This window comes from Polyodon spathula, chromosome 22, assembly GCF_017654505.1.
Source record: "Polyodon spathula isolate WHYD16114869_AA chromosome 22, ASM1765450v1, whole genome shotgun sequence".
Taxonomy (NCBI): Eukaryota; Metazoa; Chordata; class Actinopteri; order Acipenseriformes; family Polyodontidae; genus Polyodon; species Polyodon spathula.
Window position 1 is genome coordinate 7,396,281 of NC_054555.1, and position 25,176 is coordinate 7,421,456.

The 25,176-nt window shown below is 38.1% G+C and overlaps 2 protein-coding genes and 1 non-coding gene across 4 annotated transcripts; 1 reads left to right on the forward strand and 2 right to left on the reverse strand.

The window, feature by feature from the left end:
- Positions 1-4,872: 4,872 nt before the first annotated feature.
- On the forward strand, positions 4,873-13,399 carry cdc23 (CDC23 (cell division cycle 23, yeast, homolog)). The gene is made up of 16 exons (XM_041223020.1): positions 4,873-5,018; positions 5,915-5,987; positions 6,282-6,419; positions 6,841-6,883; positions 7,248-7,353; positions 7,657-7,789; positions 7,947-8,124; positions 8,424-8,521; positions 9,059-9,140; positions 9,389-9,542; positions 9,823-9,942; positions 10,292-10,367; positions 10,638-10,699; positions 10,983-11,061; positions 12,393-12,512; positions 12,597-13,399. The coding sequence occupies exons 1-16, from the start codon at positions 4,912-4,914 to the stop codon at positions 12,762-12,764; spliced, it is 1,737 nt and encodes a 578-aa protein (XP_041078954.1). The 5' UTR covers positions 4,873-4,911; the 3' UTR covers positions 12,765-13,399.
- Positions 13,400-13,498: 99 nt separating this feature from the next.
- LOC121297009 (kinesin-like protein KIF20A) lies at positions 13,499-24,132 on the reverse strand. 2 transcript variants are annotated; one of them, XM_041223019.1, is made up of 20 exons: positions 24,022-24,132; positions 21,940-22,120; positions 21,255-21,362; positions 21,006-21,125; positions 20,621-20,759; positions 19,945-20,120; positions 19,412-19,547; positions 19,094-19,294; positions 18,892-19,003; positions 18,614-18,688; positions 18,359-18,502; positions 18,070-18,235; positions 17,616-17,774; positions 17,126-17,265; positions 16,777-16,879; positions 16,358-16,568; positions 16,164-16,255; positions 15,892-16,029; positions 15,437-15,541; positions 14,510-14,592 (listed from the first exon to the last, which is right to left on the reverse strand). In XM_041223019.1, the coding sequence occupies exons 2-19, from the start codon at positions 22,099-22,101 to the stop codon at positions 15,461-15,463; spliced, it is 2,463 nt and encodes an 820-aa protein (XP_041078953.1). In that variant the 5' UTR covers positions 22,102-22,120; positions 24,022-24,132; the 3' UTR covers positions 14,510-14,592; positions 15,437-15,460. The 2 variants fall into 2 exon arrangements, with proteins under 2 accessions (XP_041078952.1, XP_041078953.1); XM_041223018.1 differs by lacking the exon at positions 15,437-15,541 and having other exon boundaries at positions 13,499-14,592.
- A 941-nt stretch (positions 24,133-25,073) lies between these two features.
- On the reverse strand, positions 25,074-25,146 carry trnaa-agc. Its single transcript has one exon. It is a non-coding gene; the product is annotated as a tRNA-Ala (tRNA).
- Positions 25,147-25,176: the final 30 nt, after the last annotated feature.

The window sequence follows — 25,176 nt, forward strand, 5'->3', positions numbered from 1 at the left end:
TTTTTTTTTTATATTAGTATATAGAAACAATAAAACATTTACCCTAAAAACCTAGACTTTTGTTGTAATCTTTTAAAATATTGTTTATATAAATAAAAAAGTTATTTTGGTGTTTTTCCCTTTCATTTGCTTGAAACTGCTTAATTTCTTTTCTGAAAACATTCCAAAGAAATTGTTACAAGCAGCCACCATTCAATTAGATTTTTAGCTGGGAAGCATTGTATCAGATCACACAATAGACTGAGTGACATTGTTTATTTTGCTTTGAATAATGCATGGCAAAGCAGATACCCTTCTTTAAAGACAGGCTCAGTGAAACTACAGTACCCACACTAATTATTGCAACAACAAATGATTTACAGCAATTGTACGGGTAGGGCTTGGTAGTGCCCATTTTCCTTCACTCATGCCCTTTACTTACTATCTTGGTATCTCTGAATAGATAATCATCTTCTCTTTAAAAATGTGCAAAATATTTTCATGAGCAAGACATCTCACAAGTAGAATGGTCCCACCAAATGTTCTCCCTTTTTTTAAGGAAAGCAACCCAGCTAGGGATGGGGAGTTTGTTTCCGACTAACTTCACAGGCTCACAAAATATCTTTAGAAACCATTTTCATGCTGGGACTGGCATCGCTCAGGTGAGATGTTTTGGTGGAAATCAAATTACTAGTTAAATATCTGGCCAGGTTAATCACTGCATGTTAGCTAATTCCCCAGAAAGTCTTTATACACCTTTCCATTAAAATGGACCTTGATGTCTGTGCATTTAAACATCTGCAATACAATATTGTCAATTAACTCTCATGCCCAGACAGACAGAAGCAGATGGTAAGTAGATGAACAGTAGATGTTATGTAAAACTCCTGCATTAGACACAATTTGCCAGCGGAACAGATCAACTAAAAACATCTGGGGTGACACATAAATTTGCTCGCATCAAGCTATTAGCACCATCACTTGATAAAGATAAATGGTTTATTAAAATAAAATGTCTACTTCATGTGCGCAATAAACATAATAAACATAACATGTTTCAGAGCGTTACCCCATCTTTAATAAAGTCCTATCATTATGAAAAAAATCCATGTTAATGTTACACAATGAGAACTAGATTCAGAGCTTTAGAAACCTTTAATTATACTGCTTCGTCGTTTGGAATTACTTTTGGAAAATGTAGTTTGCAGTTCACCACAGTTTCTGTTTATTGTAAAAGTCTTTGGATCTTAGATGTGCATGCTTTATTTATCCAGAGGGAGCAATACCCCAATACACACACGCACACGTGTGCAGACATTCTGTCCACAGGAGGTTTTTAATTAGTTCGCAGTCCTAGGGGACCTAAATATCTTAGGATTCCCATGCCTGAAACCCGAGACTCAACAGGGAATGCAATTATTGGTCTTACACTGCCAATCAATATAGGATAGATAAATCCATACATAGAATTATGTTGCTGCATAATCAGGGACAGTCACAGGCAACACTTTAAAACAATAATTCCAATGGGACAACTCTCATTACAGCTTACTGTTTCCATTCCATATTTCATTGTGTTCAGTTTTGTGAGTTCCCAGGAGTGCTCTTGTGTGGGATCAAAAATTATTGCTTTGTTTTTTTTTTAAATTTGATGTCACTATGTCAAAGTGTTAACCACCTTTGAAAAATAAGAAATGCTGAATGTGAAAGTATTATACCAGTTTAGAATTGTTCAGTGCACAGTGTAGCTTTCTGGAATGGTAAACAATAACGGCTTTCTGTAAGAGAAAAAGTAAGTGTAAAAAGCAGAGGTGCGTTTCTGATAGGACTATAACAATTTTGAACTGGTATAAAATGAGCAGGAAACAACTTAGTTGCAGGAAGGAGCAGTTACATGGGTATTTTATTGCTAATTTTTTTTTTTTTTTTTTTTTTTTTTTACAGTTTAAATGATTTTATTCCTGTCAGAATATTTGCCTTCAGAGAACTTTTTCCTGTTTTTTTGTTAAATGATAAACTCTCCATATTCATATGGCTGGCTGCTGTATATAAAATACTGGGTATTGAACCGAGGTGCCCAAATGAGATCTTTCACTTTTAAAATTAAGCCCCAGTGATTTTTGATCAATGATGTATTGCTCCACACATTTGATATATACTGTATGAGCCAACATAGGAAATGTGAGAGCTAATGTTATTCTCTATAAAATTGTATCTACATACCAAAAAACAATCAACATACTAGACAAATCAGTTTTGCCTGGCTGCTGACGAGGTCTATAAAATCTTGTCAGATATCCCCGTGGACCAAAGCAATTGAACAGTGCCCACACTAGACCAAACCACTAAACAACCCACTAATAGGGTTTCCTTATGTGATCTGAGCACCCGACACAGAGTGAAACTGAACACAGATAATGACAAAATTGTTAAGCGATTTGTAAACTGACAGCTGAGAAAACCCAACCAGAGACTGGAAGAAACAGGTTTATAACAGTGGTCAGTTTCTATTCATTGGCTGTTTGATAGTACCTTGTAAGTCATCTCTTTTTATTTGTACCACACTTGTTTTTATAGAAATGTGGGATTAGTCGACATGTGATTGCAAAAAAAGAAAAAAATATACCCCTGCTAAAAATAGAACAATAACATGGTACCAGTTAACTGTGTTTTTATCCACCACTGGGTATGCTGTCTGGGCGTACCTACTGTGGAGTCTATTCAATTGATCTGAACCACAGCCGACCTCATCACCACTGCCATTCAAACGCAGTCTGCATAAAAATGGTCTAACCAAGGATTTCATTGCTTGTGCTGTGCTATTAACTAAGCCCAGCTGATAAATTAAATGACAAACTGAGGAGTGAACTAAATCAAACCATCCCAGGCTGTATGTGTGTGTGTGTGTGTGTGTGTGTGATTGTTTGTGTGTAAGAGTCCATTTTCACATGTGTCACCCATAACATGGGTAAATAGGTCTACTGAATTCTGCAAAATGCGTTCTGTATGAGATGATGGTTGGGCTGTCTTGTGTAGTACCATAATTTTAAGCATATTTCTATGCACTTTACTTCTTTTATCTAGTTTGCATTAATATTATTAATATTACAATTATTATTACTATTTCTGTGTGTGTGTGTGTGTGTGTGTGTGTGTGTGTGTGTGTGTGTGTGTGTGTGTGTGTGTGCGTGCATGTGTATGTGTGTGTATATATACTGTAGTCTATATATATTAATGTGTATGGAATTAGAAGTGGTATGTTTATGTTTTTGATTAATTATTGTTCTTTCTTTTCACCCAGTACTACTAATCTACACTTCCCATTAGCCTGTATATTGCGTAATCTGACAGTATTATAAACTGATTCACTTAGATGATTTTATTGCTCCTAACCATTGCTGCTTACCAAATTTTCTCAAAAGTACACATTTATATTTATTTTTGTCTCTTAATATTTCTGCATTAATGCTTGGTAATGGTAACCGCTGGTTACACAAATGATTAAAAATCCTCTTAACTTGTCGGCCATGGCAGTCTATGTTTTAATACACGCAGCTTCCATCCTTTCAGGGGAAACTGTCATGCAACGAACAGCAGAACTGAAGAGGAACATCTTTTTTAATTGAATTAAACTGCAGTAGTGCCCATAAGTATTGACACTGTGGTTTCTGAAGCTCAGTCCATTTTTTAGCTGTCTCAGTACACTGTTACTAACATCATACTTTCAATGACAGAACGGGCAATGACAATACCCTTTGTTACCATTAGCCACTGAAAATGATACAGAGTGCCCTCAAACAACAGGAAGAATGGCATAGGTTAACTCTGATACGGCCGGGTCCCTACCAAGTTGTTGTTTATGAAGGGGTTATTAAACACTAATCCTCTTCAGTTGAACGTATTTCCACACATTTGTCAGATTTACACAAGGCTATTTACTGGAGTTGGTTATCCAACCCGGGCACTGGAGACCCAGAGCGAGCTGGTGGATAAAAAGAATTACCTGGACTTCTGCTATATGCCAACTGGAAAACCTGTTTAATTAAAAAGGCACTTCATTTGGGGCAGTCAGCTGTGGAAGCACTGTAACTAACTGTTGATTAAAGTAACAATTAACAGTGTATTCATGCAACACCACTACATTTATACAGATTCAAACTGCAGGTCTGTTTCCCAGGGTCGTTCAGAATACAAATATCTAGCTATTGGGTTGAGAATCTGTATGTCAGGGTGTTAATGGATGGCATTGTTATTCTAATGCTACAATTCTCAAAACACAATATGTATAAAGGTAGGGGGGTATAAAGCAAAGGTTGGGCGTGAACTGGAGAGCAGGTCAAGTCCGATCTGTGACTGAGGCAGGTGAGAATCTTGCACAGTCATACAAAGTTGCATAAAAATGGTTAAAGCTGGGTAATACTTTGGACCTCTCAATCACACAATTCGAAAGCCACAGACTGTTAATGAATGACAATACAATACACAGATCAAATACTTTTACATCAACGGGCACACGAGTCTGTCTCGAGTACAGACCTCAGAACAGCAAGTCATCTTAATCAGTCTTGTTAGTAAATTGTGCCATCTACAGTTTAACTGATGTATATTCTCTAACACTGGTTGGCCATTCATATCAACTAAAGCTGTAGGATTCCTCGAAGCAGTTCCCTGTGGATATGCTAACATGAAAACTTTTTACAATAGTACTAGCATTAAATCAAACGTTAGCCACCCTCATAATAGTAAAACAAATCTGTAGCAATAAAAATAAATAAATAAATAAAATAGTTGCTATAGAGAAGAGCGCCGCTACCCGATTGGAAGTTGGAAGGAACTAAACGTCCAATGACAGATCGGATTATTGTGGTACTCAGTTTTTGGCGATCGTCAGTCTCCCGTAGTGTGACTGGTTGGGGTGATTGTGTATGAAAAATGGCGGCGCTGAGCAGTGAGTTCGGGGATCTGGTCGAAATAAAGAAACAGCTTACTGTCATCATAGCGCTGTGCAGGGAGAGGGGATTAGTGCACAGTGTCAAATGGTGAGTCTTTAACTGGTTTACCTACCAATGCGTTCGATATGTTTGAATCAATAGCACCGTGAAGTCAGTGGACGATACGATTCTCGACAGCACTCGAATAAAATATTCAGTGCACAAAATATTTTTTTTAAAAAATGCTTTTGCTTCCTGTAGATGCAAGCTAGAGAACTATTATAGATTGTATAACGTGTTATTTTAGTGTAGAAACTATACTGTTGTCACAATGCTGCACCTTCCCCTCCATGTTATGTTATTCGTTCAATAACATTCAATATATATATATATATATATATATATATATATATATATATAAATATATATATATATATATATATATATATATATATATATATATATTATTACTCGGTTATTTAAGTGGATGTATTATAGTTGTTTTCGGGTAAGTGCTCTCTGTTACTAATGCACCCTTTAGTTAAAAGTGAGATGCCATTCATTTTCCCCTTGTTTACATCCCTCAACTAATCAGCATTGAAGAGTTCTGCAGATGGCATTCGGAGCTTAGCTGCAGGTAGTGGAAGCAGCAGGAGCGTGACCGTTGAGTTCATAGAGACAGAACGAAAAGGGAGGCTGCTTGTATGCCTGCAGCCGACACCATAACCGTAAGGGAATGTAAACGGACTCGACAGACAGCGGGGTCTAATTTCTGAAGTTAGAGAATGAAGCAATGCAGAGTTGTAAACGTGTTTGGGTTGCACCGATAGTTCACCACTGCTCACCAAAGAGTGCTTACTTTCAATTAACACGGTCAGTAAACAGCATGTCATCAGCAAATAGGCAGTTGTCATCGTTTGTAAACCTCTGTTTGATTATCCTTTCAGTTTGTTACACAGGTAAAGCACTGTTTATTTCCCCATGCCTACAATTTTCTTTTTCAGGGCTTCAGAACTTGCGTTTGCTCTTGACCCTCTTCCTATGAAGGAGCTGCCTCCACCCCCTCCATTTACAGAGGTATGTGTGCGGTGGGATGTTTATTATCTCCAGCTTAGAGTTTATTATAAGTGTGATGAAATGTGGACATTCTTTAGCACAAGATACAAATTCCCTTTACATTATGTGTATGGTAGACTTTCATATGCATTCTTACCTCTTATCCAGTTGTGATCAGACGTGGTTGCTTCCTGAAAATGAGACCACCTAGCTCTTACTCAAGACCTATAGCTGGCACCATTCATGCCCATACAGATGTATGTTTAAAATGGGATTTTGCAATAAGAAAAACACATCTGAAATGTTTTCCTTTAGGAAGACTCTCAGGATCTGGATGCTTACAGTTTAGCAAAGTCTTTCTTTGACCTGAAAGAGTATGACCGCGCCGCATACTTCCTGCGAGGCTGCAGAAGTCAGAAGGCATACTTCCTTTACATGTACTCCAGATATCTGGTAAGATAATGTGTTTTAGTTGTGCATATGTTTATGGAACATTCCCAGCCAAGGAGTTTGGAATAATGCAGCGTTTCACAGTTAAATGTGGGTCCAATCAATGGAAAACAGTTTTTGTTTTGAACGAAGCAGTCTAAGTCAAATTCTTTTGCGGTGGGGGATGTCTTTCAAAAAAAAAAAAAAAAAAAAAAAAGTTAATGGGGGATTTGATTAAACACTTGAATCTCAGATTATTGATAAAAAATGCAATTATATTGTATCAGATGATGGGTTAAATGCACTTTAGCACTAAAAACAAAAAAAAAGCTGCTGGGAATCCCACTCCTAATTTGAAGTAGAGCTGCTGTGTTTAAAACGTGGTGTTATACACATGTTTAACAAACTTCAAGCGATATGGACTTTTTAACTTTCTCTTGTATAGTCTGGAGAAAAGAAGAAAGATGATGAAACGGTGGACAGCTTGGGTAAGATTTGTTTCCCTAATTTTAATAATTCAGTTCCCATAAGAGAGTGTTGTAGACCCTGATCAAGTTCAAGGTTAATGGTGCTCTGTGAAACCTAGCTGTACATGCCTTGTTTTACAGCATGATTCAGCTTGGATATCAATTGCTGTGGCTGCGCAATGCCACCTCAGATCAAGACAGAGTGCTGATTGAGTAACTAAGGCCTGCCACCCTATACAGAGTCTATTGGAATAGCTGATAGTTCATTGTAATTTGTTACGACTCCTGCAGTTATTTATAAGTTCTGATCAGATTTACTTGGACGTTATTTATGCAGTGTATGAATTTGCTGGATTGCTTAGAAATGTTTCTGATGTTGTGGCAGGCCCCTTGGAGAAAGGGCAGGTGAAGAACGAGTCGCTGCGAGAGCTCAGAGTGGAGCTGAGTAAGAAGCACAAAGCCAGGGAGCTGGATGGCTTTGGTCTCTACTTGTATGTGACAGAATCCCTAAACTAACTCTTACATTTCATATAGAAACATAGTTATTTGCTTACTAACATCACAACCTAAAAATTCCTGTTATGTGTCTTATAAACAATTATTTTACTCTGTGCTGTCCAGCTGCTGTTGAAATGCAGAGACTGCAAATCATAATTACTGTACAGTATTAGCAGCATACATACATAAATATGAATGGGGTAGTTAGAATGTATTGAGATTAGTAATGTGTATGCGTTATTGGCAATCCTATTTAATTTCACATTATCCAAAATCTGTTTCTACATGTATTTTAGGTATGGAGTTGTACTGCGGAAGCTGGACCTCTTGAAGGAAGCCATTGATGTGTTTGTTGAAGCGACTCACTGCCTCCCTTTGCACTGGGGATCGTGGTTGGAACTCTGCAACCTCATTGAAAACAAAGAAATGGTAAAGAAAAACTCAAGGATTTGATTCCTGTGAAGCAAATCTGCTTTAACTCTTTTTTAAAAAGAAAGGCTTTTGTTTTAGCGTAACATGCAATGACACATTCTGAGAGAGAATGCATGTAATGGTTTTCTTGCTCGTGTTGTGCGATTTGTTTCAGCTGAAGTCCATGTCTTTCCCCGACACCTGGATGAAGGACTTCTTCCTAGCTCACATTTACACAGAGATGCAGATGATTGAAGAAGCTCTGCAGAAGTACCAGAGCCTTATCAACGTCGGCTTCTCGAAGAGCACCTACATCATCTCGCAGATTGCCGTCGCCTACCACAACATCCGAGGTTAGAACACCCTTCGGATCTCAGTTTGCTGTGAGAGCAAAAGTGCTCAAAGGCTTCCGTACTTCCCAGCCAGGGCTTTCCAAACAAACTCCTAGTGGTTAAGTGCTTTGTTTCCCAATATCAGCAGTGTACAAAACATTTATTGTATTTACTGCTCTACTGCCAGAAGATTTGATGTGTTTCCTGGGAGGTACTGTATGTGTAATAAATACAGTATGATGCAAGACTGTTTGATTTAGAATAGCTTGTTCTGTTTAATCAAACTAGAAAGAGCTTGTTTTGTTCATTTTGTTTTTCAGATATAGATAAAGCTTTGTCGATGTTTAATGAGCTAAGGGAGCAGGACCCCTATCGGATCGAAAACATGGATACATTTTCCAACCTTCTCTACGTGAGGGTAAGGAGACATTTATCACATACCATGTATAAGCAAGTATACTGGTACAGTTTCTTTCATTGAGTCCAAAGAAGCGTTGAATATAAAAAAGATAATAATGCTGGATCTCTTACAACTTGTTGAATCAATATATTTCCAGTATGTCTTTTTTTTAAAGGCTTGTGTTGTTCGGGGGATGTACTGGCTGCTATGTCAGTTCACATCTAATTGCTCGGTCCTGTTGGTTACCTCATGGGGTGGCAGTGCCACCTGGATAACAGTGAGGCTCTTGGCTCTTCTCAACGCTCCAGGGCTGGTTCTTGCTTCAGGATGAAACAGACAAGATTGGCACAAACAAGTGCAGTAGCAGATAAAACCAAAGGGAGTGTCACTAAATAGCTAACAGATGCTAAGTTACATCATTACCCCCTCCCCCCTGTGAAATCCTGCAAGGGAGACATGTCTGTCTAAATCTGTTACGAAGCCATATTTATGGTTTTCTTTTTATATATGAAATCTGCATTTGTAATATGTCATCTAAACTTATTTATTTTATAGACTATGAAGCCTGAGTTGAGTTACCTAGCACATAATCTGTGTGACATAGACAAGTACAGAGTGGAGACCTGTTGTGTGATTGGTAAGTTCAGCTTTTCTTTAACTTGAATTTCACAGGGCAACACACGTTTTTTCTAATAATCAAAGTGGCATTGATAGAAAAAAACAAAAACTTTGTGTAAAAATGAGTCTGGATAATCAAGTGACTGATGCATTGTGACCATTCTTTAGCTTGTCATTTTATTGTAATAATTTCTTGCCTTAAATTGTCATCTTTTCTCAACTGCGTTGTGTTGTCCCACTAAAAGCAAATAATGACTCTGGCCCTAGGTAATTATTACAGTTTACGATCGCAGCATGAGAAGGCAGCATTATATTTCCAGCGAGCGCTGAAGCTCAATCCACGCTGCCTCGGTGCCTGGACACTAATGGGACACGAATACATGGAGATGAAAAATACATCGGCTGCCATCCAAGCTTACAGGTATCACCAGTGGCAACCTTTATCAACTGTAAAAAAAAAAAAAAACATGGGTGATAAAAAAGAAGGAATAGGCTGATGGTAATTGTCCCAAGATGTATTTAAAAATCAATATCTAATGCACAGTACAGGATTTATGGACCAGTATGTATCCCAAAGTCTACTGGCAATGGGTTTCTCATATACTGGAAATGGAAGTCCGTAGCTGAAGATCACAGGTGCCACAAAGAGGTTTTTGAGCACGACTGGAACAAGTTTAAAGCTTTGTTTGGTTTGTTTGCAGGCATGCGATTGAAGTGAATAAGCGTGATTATCGAGCATGGTATGGATTAGGACAGACCTATGAGATCCTGAAGATGCCATTTTATTGCTTGTACTACTATCGGAGAGCTCACCAGCTCAGGTTAGTCCACGTTCCACAAGACTTGAGAGAAGACAGAGCCAGCTTTATTATCCCCATACTGTAAAGACACTTCTATAGGACTTTCTTTAGTGAGAGTATAAGAATCTGGGGGTACTATCTATCTATGGAGACATCCGTGCCATGTGTATGTAGATCATTGTGAGCTATTTTTTCATATTACTGATGGCTCTGGTTTCGCGTTTACCTGATGTGGTGGGATATAGTTGCTATGGCGATGTCAATAGAACTTGGTGGATGGCCACTGTACATCTATATTTTGGTGCAGGTTCCTTTTATTTAGGTTTTAGTTGGCGTTACTCATTCAAAATGCTTACCTTCACATTTGCAGGCCGAATGACTCTCGAATGCTTGTAGCTTTGGGGGAGTGTTATGAGAAACTGAGCCAGCTGGTGGAAGCAACGAAGGCAAGTCGTTTTTTTTTTTTTCTTGAGAGTTTTAGTAAGACACTCAAGCTGTCTGAATCCACTTGACGATATATAAATCCAAGAGCGTTTGTTGTTTTCAAAGTGTTCATACAGTGAGCTTTCTTCTAACTGTGTGTCTTTATCATGTAACTGATATGATTGACATGGAATTAAAAATCTTTACACGTGAGGTAATCCAAGAACATTGCTAACCGGAGTCTGTGAAACAGCCTGTGTTGAACTGAGTGTGCTTTCTTTCCTTCTGAACAGTGTTACTGGAGAGCATATTCTGTGGGGGATGTAGAAAGAATGGCACTAGTAAAGCTGGCAAAGTAAGTTGTTATTAATATAGTATTTGCAATTATGTAAAGGTGAATATATAGAACCGTTTTGTTCAGGAAGAAACATTTTCCATATGCGTCAATTTGATATTCCTGTTTCTTTTAGTTCCTCTTGTGTTCCCCCGCCCTAAAATACCCCTTTTAACCTGGAGTACTCAGCTGGGAACCGCTTCACTGCCTTTTTATTAAAAAAAATAAATAATCCATGATTATTAGGTGAAGCAGATATAATTATATTTTTGAAACCCTGGTTTCTTTTTTCTTATTTCTCCAGGCTTCATGAACAGTTGAATGAATCCGATCAGGCTGCCCAGTGCTACGTCATATACATTAAGGAAATATTTGAATGTGGGGTAAGCACAGGGCTTTTTGAAATTAGTTTTTAACATTGTAAAAATATTATTAAAAAAGAGGTATAATAAATTTACAAAAACCCCTTTAAGGTCACAATAATTTTTCTTTCAATAGAGCAGTGGTTCTCAATCCTTGGTCCGCTGGCTCCCTTCAGATGGTCCGTGGAAAGGTTACATAATTACAGAAGGGAAGTGGCAGCTTAGTTTATAGATCTCATTGCAAACCCAAAATTTTAGACCTCAAAAGCTCAGCTACAGAAGCAGGAAGAAAATGCATACATGGAGATATCTGCAAGTTTAAAAAAAAAACAAAAACAAAAACAAAAGGAAAAAAACAGGACAGATACTGTATTTGGGTTGTAGGCGTGGATGCTAACAATTTTTGTTATGTTAAATGCTTGGGCACTAACAGGCTATCATTGTGGTTTATGGAGCGATTTGGACCAGCACGGAGGCTAACATAACAGAATTGAGTACTCTTGACCAGCTAAATTACGCTGAAGAATAGAATTATTGCAACAGTTTAGATTTTTAGGAAAAACTGTTTTTAAGTAGATTAGCATTTTTTTCAATTTCATTAAATCAATAAAAACACCAGCTGCCCAAGATTTTTAGTTTTCTTCGATTTCGTTAACTTGTTACACCTTTGTGCCTCTTGGTTTTGCTTCTTGTAATTGTCACTTATTTTTAAAAACTTTAAAAGACATCACAACAGTGTATATATTTATTGCAAGTTTAATGTGTTGTGTATTGGTAATGTATTAGTTGAACTGTGCTTCGGTAGAAATAAGTTCCGTCGTGCATTGCACTATTTAACTGCAAGGTAAAAAATCCCCAACAGCCAATCAGCATGTAGCATCCAACATTCTGTTTTATAAAGATTATAGTTGGAGATTCGTAGCTCCATCTGTGCTTAACTAATTCACAAATACATTTCTGCTGTAATTCTCAATTTCAAAATAAAACAGTCCGTCCTGTCCCCGTCCCCCCCTCAGTAAATTCATGTTAATGAAGGGTAAACTAGAACTGTTCTTTAAAACTCCAAGTTTAAAATAGCTTTGCTGACAGAAACAGGCCCACTCATCACATTGAAACAAAGGTAAGTGTGGTTATATTTAGTATTATAGGTGATTTTTATTTTGATTTTTTTAATGTGCTTATTTTTCAGTCAGCTATACTGTTTGTGTGGTCTGCCAAAAAAAAAAAATCCAGGTGGTCTGTGAACAAAAAAGCTTGAATCACTGCAATAGGTGGTTCATCCAAATCACAGAATGAAAACTGACTTATTCCCACAGCACTAAGTGCTTGATTTGTTTTTTTCCTTCTTTTAGGAGTTGCTGGAACAGGTAGAACTGAGCACTGCATTTCGCTATCTGGGCCAGTATTACTTTAAAAACAAACAATATGATGATGCCTCTATCTGTGCACAAAGATGCTGTAATTACAATGATGTAAGTAGTTTTGATTTGGTAACACTAAGATCAGAATATTGCATTCATTTTAATAGACTAATACTCTCTTGTTCCCTCCCATAGGCCCGCGAGGAAGGGAAATCTTTGCTTCGTCAGATTTCACAAGTCCGAGGTCAGGCAGAAACCCCATCATCTGACCTGTCCCTGCCCTTTATTTTTGGACCCTTATCAGCAAAAAACACTCCGGTGCGGAGAATGTCACCGCTCAACCTCTCCTCTGTAACACCGTAGAGCCTGATGACAAGAACAGTTTCCTCTGAACCTTCTCTCCTTCCATAACTATTTCAGAGTAGGTGCTGCAGCCCAGAGGTTACAGGTGGAAGTCAAGCTATTTTGTAAATTTTTCAAAAACAGGAAGGTCTACAATCTATCTTTTTGCAAGTTCCTAATGTATTTGTTTGCATTTTGCTATGCCAACTCCAGTGTAGTAATTTTAAACAAGGTGACACAGTAAATTTGCTTAGAATTTATCAGTATGCACCCAAGAATATTATGAGTTTGTATTTTTGTTAACTAATTTTTTGAAGTTGACATATTGTGGCTATACTCTTAATGAACCAAAATTAGGTCAATGAATAACTATTTTGTGTTTGATATTAAAGGTGAGTGCCTGAATAACATTTTAATGTTAACAATATTGGAGGTTAGCAAGTGATGTGGGGAAAAAAGTAGTTTAGTTGTGCTGTGTTCACTGAAATATAAAAGAGCTAGAAGCAGTGGCTTTTCTAGTCTGACAGGTACAGGGTGCAGCAAGATTTCTCTTTACTTTGCACTTCTAACTAAAGCAGTTTTGTAACTGGCTTACCTGTGCGAGATGCAGCATGGCCAATAGGTGTAGTTTCTTGAAATTAAATGTACATATTGAGGTTTTGATTTCTCGCAGTGTGTGTTAACCAGCAGGGGTTTGTACTTTTTAATTTGGAAAGGTTCTTTGTTAAGAATAAGCGCTTTCTAAATAGTCGTGAAAAGTTAGCGTTAACCCAGACTCCATTATGTAACTTTGCCAAATACAGACGCAGGATAATTTTCGAAAACCATGTTGGTTTGTTATTTTTATAAATGTATATTTTACATGCATTAGATATTGCATAATAAATCAATACAGGGCATAGACAGGATAGTACAGTTTTACAGAAGCTGAGACAGGAAAACGTATATACAAAACAGTTCAGCACTTAGCTTCATGCTACTACAGTGAGTAAACATAGTACTGAATTTCTTTTAGTTGCATGGATATGGACATCTCTCCAGTAGTTTACATTTTGATGTTAAACATTTTCTGGTCTTCTAGGACATGCAACTAAAAACACAACTATTATGCAAGATTATAAATGCCTACCTCATGCAGCCGAACTGAGAATTTAACTGAAGATGGTAAAAAAAAACAAAAACAAAAAAACAAACCAATAGAAAAGGCACTCCGTGAGATTACTAATTATAAACCAGTGAGTATTGCTTAATACTTAAATCTCCCAACTTCCTAAAATAAACCTTAGAAAAGCAGTAGGAAATCAAAAGTACTACTCCATTACCAAGCAAATAATTGCTCTTAATGTTTCAGATTTTCCCTCCTCTGAAGCACTAAGGTGCTGCACGTTTTAAAAAAAGAAAGAAATGTAAAAAGCAGCAAAAACTTTGGTCTAGAAATGTAATATTCTAAATTCTTTGGAGGGAAGGAAAAAAAGCATATTAAAACAGATCCAGACCTTATTGCATATATCAAAAACCTTAGAACCTGGAGAGGTTAATATTTCATTCTGTATTTGCTGGGCGTGGTCCGAGGTGGATTCTGCCTGGACAGCATGAGGCAGCTGTAAGGACTGTTGGTGGCAGCAGGTGCGAGTTGCTGTCGCAGTGGTGTATTGAGGATGGTCCGAAGGAAGGATCTCTTTTCCGGTTGCTGATTTTCAATGTTGGCACCCCCCCGCTTCTTGCAGGAGTTGGGCTGCTCTTTCAGGGCATGGACAGTGTGCTGCTGCTCAGCAATGCAGACAGTCTTCTTCTTCAGGTCCATCTTCACCAGGGTCATGTTATTCTGAAGCTCAGCCAAGGTCTGGTCCTTGATTTAAATAAATAAAAACTTGTCAAGACAGCATCAACTGAGAAACTTCCCAACAGCACAACACCAAAGCAGAAGCTGCGTTTTCTTCTTAGGCCAGCAATTTGGATACCCACATGCCAAGGAGAACCAGCCACCAAACCAACCCTTATAGTTCTGTTAATATTCTCATCCGCAGTTCCATTGAGAAATGGAGCTGAATTTTAGGGCAGGAGAAACAAACAAGCGTACTTGCAGGATGGGGAAGAAAAAAGTAACCAACCACGCGCAGGAAACAAAATGTGAGAAATTAAGTGGATACCTACATGCCAAAAAGTTAAAAACTTAACCCCATCAATTAAAGAGAAAATGATTTGAAAACAATTCTGGGCATACACTGCCCACACTTGTATGTGCAGGGGTTGGCAAAGTGTCCTTACACTGACACGCATGTCCATAGCAGTGAATACGTCACACACAACAAACTTCCATTTTGTTTGTCTGGGGTTAAGTTGTGCTTTTTTTATTTTATTTTTTTTAAATGTCCGTTGCCACGTGACATGGTGCAGACCCCTGATCTGCAAGCAATGAAGAGCAGTGCACCAGACTTAGATGGGTTTGGACCTTAAAGTTACAAAAAAGAGGAATATTAAATAAGGGATTAGTCTAGCAGGAACAATACTGGAACAGCCATGCAACATAGTGATCAAGAAAGAGACTTGTTTAGTAAGGTACTGTAGAAGAATAATTAAATCCAGCAGCTCAGTACCCAAGTACAGTGAAATAGATGAAGGTAGCTCTAGTAGCAGGATAATAGAATGAAACCTCACTAGCAGGGAGCTGCAGAAGGCAGGTTAGACCTCACCTGGAGTACTGTGTACAATACTGCTCACTGTACCATAGGAAAGATATTATTGCCTTTGCGAAGGTGAGGCGTAGAGCAACGAAGAAGAAACCGGATCGCTGTGATCTAAGTTATGAGAAAAGGTAAAGGAAGTTTGGCTTGCCAGTACACCTACAGTAGACGGGTCTGTTTCACACAGTTGAAAATCCATTTAATAAAAAAAAAAAAAAAAAAAAAAAGGTGTCACCTGGTCCAAACAAGCACATGCAAAAAAAAAAACAAAGTGTAGAACCAGATAGGGCTGTTGCAGAGGTTGATTACCAGTACTTAAAAAAAAAAAAAAAAAAACAACAAACACCACACACTGGGGTAAATTCAGTGGATTGAAACTCAAGATAAAATAGAACCAAGCACATCAGTTAAACTGTTCTAGCAGTCAGTGGGTTAAACCTGAATTTAGAGTTCTAATCCTCTACCTGTTTGAGTAGTATCTCATCACAGGTGTTGAGGGTGTGTCGAAGTTTCTCTGCACTGGTGTTTCTACAGCAGGCTCTCTCAGCTGACTGGAGAGACTCGCCCAGCTTCTGGAGTTCCGAGCGCAATGTTCTGATGCTCTGGAAAGGCAGGACAAGGAATACAAAACAGCATGCTCAGCAAGGTCCCTTATTACACAGATTCAATCAGTTACAGATCTAATCCAATAAGGATTTACAACCATTTGCACACTGAAAAACAGCGGAAATGTTACCTTCTGCCCTTCTTCCAGTTTTCTGTCCACAGCTGAAGTCAGGGCACTTGCAGAATGGGGCAGCGTTACCAATTCCTGAAATGCCTTCAGTTCTGGATTAAAAAAAATTATAATAAATACTCATATGCAAATATCATTGTAAAACATTTAAATAAATGTATCACTGAGGACAATTGGTGTGCTAGAAGACTCACCCTTATTTTTTTCCTGCAGCTCAGCTTTGACTAGCTCCAGCTCTATGTTGGTTTTCCTCCGATCCACGGTACTGCTGGCAATCCTCTTTGACCTCCTTACTCCACAGGGGGATTCGTGCTGGGACCCGTCAAGGAAAGACTGCTCCAGTTTGGACTCCTTCGATGGATCCTGCAGAACAGCCATCAGCTCCTCAATCCTATTGTCCCTCTCCTATAGGGATAGAAAATTGTTTAAAAATGCAAATATTTGACCATCAACCTTAAAGTCTAAATCTTCACTTTCCAATGCAGCCTCTGAAGTTGGAATTCCCTAGCCCCATATGAAGAGTTACACTTGGATTGCCCGGTCCTTCTCTCGCAATATATTACAAAAGGTTTAAAATGTATCATGATACATTACAAGCGCCAGCTCCTCCTACCTGAATTTCTTGTTGGTAATATTTCTTCAAAGACTCCTGGAGGTTTTGGATTTTGTTTTCATATCTCCCTTCCATCATTTCCTTCTCATTTTCAAGAATCTCACTAAAACAAGAACATAAGTTATGCCTTGCTTTACTCCTATATTGAAGGCAGCAGTTGCAATATACTTAAGGTATTCAAGAACCACATGGTTATTGAATGGGGATGAGAGAATGACAAATAATCAGTGTGTGGAGCCAACATAGGATGACAATATATTAGGGCAAGAGAAAACTAATTAAAATCATATGGTATTTGACAGTCAGACGTTTCATAATTTAACAAGGCTACCGACAAAAACATACCTACCTGAACTGGTTTTCCCTCTCGTTTATGTGCTCCATCATTTCATTAAACACTTGTTCCCGTATATTGAACTCCAGGGACAACTTCTCCTGTTTCTCTTTGATTAGGTTTTCCTTCAGAACTTCAATTGCATTTAGGAGGGACTGAAGATTATAAAGAATATATTAGTGCTTCACACTGAATCACTGCAGCAGCCCTGAGTCAGCCCCTGGACCCAAGTACCACTTGATACAGAAGAAAGAATTTGAAAGCAATTTAAGTCACTTGTGACAGCAGACATTACTGAAAATGGATCATATCCCCCTTTGTTTATTTACCGGTTGATTGTTGCCAGCCCTAATATGCTACTACTACAGATGTACCTTCTAAAATCTATATGCTTTTATCTGTAGGACAGAAATTTGTATTTTATTGTGATAAAAGGGATCAGCATTTAGTAAAATTAGGACAAAATATTTCAGGAAAAAATAAAAAATAAAAATAATGAACTAACATCTGTGTCAAACATAGTGACATCTCCTTCATCGTCACTCTCTTCACCTTGCCCCGCCTCCTCGTCCTCAGCCAGGCTGTCATTGGTTCGCATGCCATGTTCCCGGAGCAGGGACTGTATGTAAGCAACTCTAGTTTTGGAAGGTGGAGCATGTACAAGCTTGGTAGACAAAAACAAGCAAATTTGTATCAGAAGGAGATCCGAAAAAATATTTAAGAAAAAGAAAAAAAGGTTTAAGGAAACCTCCTGCAGGATTTTTATTAGGGACAAATCGGGCTCTCATCTCAGTTTCCAAGGGAATAAATTGCATTTCCACATTGCTTTTTGTGAATGTAATCATTGAAGGCTTCACTATTAACACTCTCCTGCATAACAATGTTGTTGTAATTTCCCCCCACACCTCAACTAGCAACATCACAGTTAAAATACCAAATAAAACCTCAAAGCTGCTCACCTGGGTGGCAATAGCAGAAAACTTCAAGGCCTGCAGAGTCTCGTCATACATGGAGGCACACTGGTTAATATTGACGATCATGCAGGACTTCCCACGCCCGCAGAAAAACCCCTGGAACACCCGCGTCAGCTTGCTGTCTCTGAACGGAACCATGTTTTGTTTAGTCCTGTGTTGGGGAGAAAGGAAAAGCAAAGCATGCACTTGTTTCAATCCAGGAGTGAAGAATTTAGTAACAAGGAAAGGATCTGCCACCCTGCTGAAAATGCAATATCCTGCTGCCAGTACTTACTTGTGCTGCTGGTTCTGCCTCAGCGCTGCAATGCAGCGGCCGAGGGTGTGCAGGGAAGTGTTGATGTTGTTGGCTTCTTTCATCCTGTCTCCACTTTTCTGTTCTTTGCATCTTTCAGAGCCGGCCAGATCACACAGAGACAACCTGAGGGGAGACATCAGAGATGTAATCAATTAGCAAGTGTAACAATAACGCAGTATGAAGTGTTTCAACAGATTTTTCTGCAGAATCTATGCATGAATAAGGAGTACTTACTCGCTGATTTTGGGAACCAAGTCAGATTCAGGATCACCATTAATGTGCAGAATTCGAATAGAGAAGATGCTATGACTAACGAAAAGAGATAAACAGTAACGTTAAAAAACAAATCTTGATTATAATGAAACTCCAACAAACAAGCAATGCAAAAATCATAAATTAGAATATATGCATTTAGTTTTCAAATCAATGTTGGTGGCTATGGGTTTGGTATGTAACATCAGTGGCTTGGACCCTACACTTTGCTGGGTTCCCTGCTTATTGGGAGAGTGTACCTTCTGCTGGAGCAGTGGTTCAGGTTGGTGCTGGCAAAACTCTGGTTCTTCCTGCCCACTTTCAACACCTTCCACGCATCCTCTGCACTGCTCACATTGATCCAGTTCAAATCTAGATTAAACAAATCGTTTAGATTACATTTATATATTTCAATAGTAATAAAATAGTATTGTGGATTCAAAAAATTAAAAAGTCTCTCACCTTTGACATAGGGGTTCCCGTACTTGTCCTCACACAGTCTCAGAGTCTGTCTCTTACGGTTCTGGTTAGAGGGGACCGTATCGAGCAGGTCATAGAGAAATTCATTGTAAATCTCAAAGAAAGAGACCCACACAGAGTACTGGACGCAGCCCTCATCTCTTATCTCCACCACGTCAGGATCTTTACAACGGCTGCCAGAATCTGATGACACAAAACACTCATGTAAACAATCTGGCATCAACAAATCAGCTTTCAGACTTATAATCAGGGGAAGCTGGAGATGCTTTGAAACTCAATAACCCATACCAAGAGACTTACCTTCCAGTTGGCTGTGAAGTTGACTATTTAGTTGGCTAGCAGCAGAGAATCCGATGCCACTGTCAAAGCTGCTGGTACCAAACCTGGATCTGAAACTGCCACTGTCACTTTTCTTCATAGGGGTCTGAATCTCATCCTATTGAATTAACAAGATTTTGAAAAAAAACTAAAAGTTGAGTGGTCAGTTGTTTCTGTACTTTTTTTTGTAATCTTTTGCAAGAATCTGGAGATTAGCGACTGGTGCAGAAAGGGGTAGTTTGTCATGCAGGTACAGCTTTTGAAACTATACAGAAAGAAAACACCCCGAATTACCAAGTATTGGGGAATATTATAAAGATTGCATTAGCCACCAATATTGTTATCATGTGGTTGATGCAATCAAGGGTAATTCTCCAGTAGTTATTTAAATATTTTATTTTATTTATCTTTTTAAAAGATGTAGTTAACCTGGGCAGGGTTTAGGATGATCAAATTGACCTCTTACTGCCAACTACAAAAATGACCTCAATATCTTTTAAGCTGTTTGCACACACCTCTTTTAGAAATGCAGATTTCTTTAACTCTTCTTGCATGACTTGCTTGCTATCCAGCCAGATGACCTCATTGCACAGGGAAGGTTTCAGGTCCACCCCACTATACAGCTTCCCCTGGATACTATTGAATACAACAGACAGGGAACGGGGAAGAACCCCACCATCACGATTGGTACCTGCAGTAAACCACCAAGAGACAACAGAAGCCAGTCAATCACAGGGATCTATTCAATTGATCTAAGCCATGTCAGATTTCAATACTGCCATCATTTAAAATCCTCCCTCCCAAAAAATGTTCAAAGTTTTTCAAATTTTTAAAAAGGCCTAAGTAAACTAAAGGAGACAAATGTGAATTATTGGAGGTTTGATTTATATAACCTGAGGCACTTAAGCTTTTAATAAACAGTAGCAGTATTTAGGTCTGCAGTCATTTAGATTAAATTGACTGGACTCCACTGTTAAAGTGATTCTTTAAATTTTAAGTTGTTTTACAGAACAGTAAAGCTAGTCCAAGATCCTTATCCCCCCCAATGCAACCAACATATTAACAACTACTTTCATGCAAAGTTGCCAACACAGAAGCAGGGGTTACAGCATTCCTTTGTTGAATCATACTGTAACGAAACTCAACTGCCCTCATCCCCAGTGTCTTCACAGTTCTTTATCCTTCTCTCACCTTGTATGGTGTAGGTCTTTCCAGAGTTTGTGATTCCATAGGTGTAAACGAGTCTGTTCTCCCCCTCCAGCACATCTTTTACCACCTCCTTCATTGTAGCATCAAAGAACTGCTTCTGGGTTGTCTCTGGACCTAAAATCTAAAACAAAGCATTCAGATATTTTAGCAATCTATAAAGTTTTGAAAGTTGCCTCGCGCCCCCCCCACTAAAAATAAAAATGCAGTTTGGTAATCTTGTAACTAAATATTACATTTTGTTTAAAAAAAAAAAAAAAAAAAAAAAAAAGACAGAACTCTTCTGATATTTTCTTGTTACTACCTATTCCAACACAAAAGCAAAACGAATGGACGCAAATTGTTCAATGCCATTTCAGGACTGTAGTACCTGCGAGAAGGTGAATTTGTGCACGGACTGTCCAATCCCGCGCTCCGTGTTCTTCATTGTGAACGAGTCCTTTGGCGCATGTAGGAGAAGGGTCGCCGAGTTCTCAATAAACACACATCCCTAAAGAGAGAAAGGTTTCCTTTGGGTCACAGATTCATTCAATAGCATTATGTTGGCTTTGGGATTACCACCACCATACTCCAAACAAACAAGAGGCAGAGTCGCAATCAAACTCTGCCGAGTGCACACCTGGTCTTCCCCCTTCTCCTGCTCAGGGTCAGTAAAGGGTCGCACGCGGAGGTAGATTTTCACTTTCTCGCTGCAGTCCTCTGAAGATGCCCGAGTCACTTCTGCTGCCTAGAGAGAGAGAGGTAGTTTTATTGAAGTACCAGCACACAATCAACTGGCAAGGTTGTGTTTACAGCCATTACAACAGGACCTGTACAGCTGTATTGTAATTTTAAAGTAGCCATGGGCAGATCAAGAACATTTCAGAATGTGTAAAATAACCAAAAAACTCTAGAGATATGGCAACAGCTGGAAGAACAGTTATTAGAATATTTATACAAAAGAATACAAGGTTGTTCTGTTTAACAGCTTAGTGTTTGTGTCAATATTGAGCTAACATACAATATGCAGTATGTCAAAGCCACATTTAGTTAGAATTTCAAATAACTTTTTTCTGCCTGCTATAATAAACATGTTCTGTCTCAGAGAATGAAACTTGATGACCAGATTAATGCAAATAGCAGTGTTCCACACTGCTTTGAACGAAGCCATGAAACCACAGCAGCAAAGACAGTATCTGATAGCCACTCAATTGCATGCAGCAATTTTGTCTGACAACTACAAACACCAGATACTAAACATGACAAAGAGCTGGTCACAAGGAGGTAAGTTTACTGAACAAAATATAAAAGGCAACACTGCTGACCTTTACATTGTGTGTGTTGCCTTCTCCAGGGGAGATGACAGAGAAGTCTGAAAGGAGTCCTTTGCGAACTCCTGAACCAAACTCAGCAGCCGTTGATTCAAAAACTGGAGCCTCCTCTTCGTCAAAGAGAAAGGTTCTCGGAGAAGCAATTGTGTGTGCCATTTTGCAACAACTCTGACACCTGCAGAGGAGAAGGAAGACAAAAGAAAGACACATGTATGCTTAGATTGAATTTAGTTGTGACGGTTTTATTATACGTACTGTTCTAAGTTGTGCTTGACAGTGGTGTCCAATCATGGCCATGCCACTCCAGGTTTAACAGGTAAAATTATATAATGAACTACTTCAGGGTCTGGATGGTTTAATTGGTTCAACTAAACAACTTAGAACAGGGTTGGAACAAAGACCAGGATCAACTTTGGCTACCCCTGACTTAGAAACGTGTAACTCCAGATGGAGGTAGTTTTAACAAGGAGAATTTGGAGTAAAGCCATTCCTTTTAATGAGGCTACATATAGCTTGGTTGTAAATTATCTTCTATAAAAGCAGGTAGTTAGTCTCCAGCTGTTTTGATTGGGTAACTCACTCCAGATCCGGGTGCACCCCAAGGGAAGTTGTGCAGCATTTGATTAATTATTTGTTTCGGACACATGGGGCCCACATTTTTGCAACGGTTTTTCACAAAAGGACTGAAACAAGTCATTTTCAAATCATATTATTTTTTTCACCATGACAACAAGGGAGTCAAGTTCAAGCAAGTGGGAACATCAGTAAGCAGCAGGCATAACCTGCAGAACCGTTAAACCGCTTAAAACAACTACAGGCGAAAGGCTGCTTAATTGACAAACTGGAGAAGAGTACAGTGATGGTCAAGACCAGCAGCTCTACTGTTGTACGAGCTTTTATGAACTTTTGGGTTACAATGTGCCAAACACAGTGGAATAAACATGCATTTAAAATCTAGAAAGCACGCATCAAATGAAAGTAGATTTTAAAAAGACAGTATATTAAGAGGTAAACCCTAAAGGATCACGGATAAATCCTTATATAAAATCTTAATGAGATTCTACCGTTTAGAAAATACCCTCTCCCCCTCGTAATAATCCAATAGTTGAGTCATCTGCGGACGAATACTTTAAAATCAAGGATCCTAGTTCTTAAAATCCTCTCCACGTGTATATTTCTAAATTCGAGAAATGCATTTACAAACTGCGGAGAGCACTCGTGTTCTTAATAGCATGCAGTAAAAGACGTGTTTTGTTATCTGGTTGCATTCTTAAAATGCCCCACTAACGCGACTTTCGGCACCAGTCTAGTCACATTCGGGTATTTTGAATGTCAAATTCCTGTGTTTTTATGAGAATGCTATATATTTATAATAATATACCAATAAACGATTACCCAATTCATCTAGTATTTTTTTTTAATGACGTACGATTCGTTATATATAGATAGAGATAGGTAGATATGAGAGTGTGCATTTACACACTGCTCTTCAATTTAAAAAGTACAGTATTCATAAAAGTATGTGTGTGTGATATATATATATATATATATATATATATATATATATATATATATATATATATATATATATATATATATAAAATATGCAGCTACACTGTTGTTTATTCCTGCATAGAAAACAGGATAATTGTACTATATCACGGTTAAATGAATAAAATTAACGTTCACAGTGCAAACCTAATACAGGACCACAAACTGTCGTTAGAGCAAAGATACTTTTGAAACACAGTTTAAAATGTTTACCCTTTTCTGTAAATGGCTGAAATGTTACTACAGATCTTTAAAATCGTTAAACAAAAAACACGAGGCGTCATCGTGAGTTTTTAATTTTTTTTTATTTTTTATTTTAACCTCATGTGTTCTGCCACGTTGCGGCAAGGACTGTGAAAGATTAACAGTATCTGAATTAACTTCTTCAGCCAGAGGGTTTCATTTGGTAGTCCGTGTCAGTAAAGCTGCACCTTGTTTACCATTAATTCTGCATTACCACGGTAGGTTTAGACATTCTATAATCTCATACGATTAAAAATCGTTCACAACAAATGTTTCACTCACCTCTCTCAAACAGCTGCACTATTTCTATGTTTTTTAAATAAAGGCTTAACTACTCTTTTCCTTTTCCCCAAAGTGGTTTAGGAATAGTGTGCTTTGTACAAATAATCCAGTTTAAACATCGCGCTCAGCATGACAGCCAATCAAAACCCAGGGTGACCGTCCACCCAATGGCAACCTGATTAAACCCACGACGCAGGCAATCAGAATGCAAATTCCTGGTCAGTATCCACGTAAATTGTCATGTAACTGACGTCATTCTGGCTCCAACAGACAACGTTTAAACTAGTGAAGGGCAGGTGTGAGTAAAATGTCGAACAACGTGATGCAGTTGTATCGGTTTAAATGTACCTCTATGTAGAATGTAGTAGTATGAACACATACATTTTCTCCCGTGCTGCGTAGCCAATTTGAAAACAGTGGTCCTAGTTATATAAATTCCAGGTTCTCGTTAAACAATTTAGTGGCACATTATAATGTTAATAATTTGTTACCGTAACATTATTTCACAGCATGTGTTTTTTTTTTTTTTTTTTTTTAAATTGCTTTGAGCCAAGTTCAGTTGTAAGGAGTACTGTGTTATTTTAATAGTTAAGCAAAATATTTTGATAAATAAGACACGCTTATAAATATCACTTATTTTGACCATTTGCCAGAGCTTCTGTTTTTGAGAAAACCTTTAGGCAAATATTAGAATAGCAGTATTGAATAATTTTCATATTGCCTGTTACGCTGCATTAATGTGGCAGTGTTCTTACAATGTAGCCGGGGGGAGTTAAAAATGTATTCTGGATTTTTCACCAGAAAAAATATCAGTAGTGGTGTTTGTCAGCACTCTAAAATTAAAATATTTTATAAACAACTGAAACAAAATCTGTATTAATCTGTATTAGCTTTGTTTCATATTAATACAATATTTCTGAATTATGTAAACAATCATAATGTCAGTTTCTGTAGTAAAGATTATTCTTTAGAATATATGAGAATATATTCTCATATATATAATATAATATATTCTTATTATTCTTTACAAAATAAAAAAAAACAACTGCGAATGGAGGATGCGGGCATCGATCCCGCTACCTCTCGCATGCTAAGCGAGCGCTCTACCATTTGAGCTAATCCCCCGCCTCTATTGCATAGTTATTTGAGCAATAG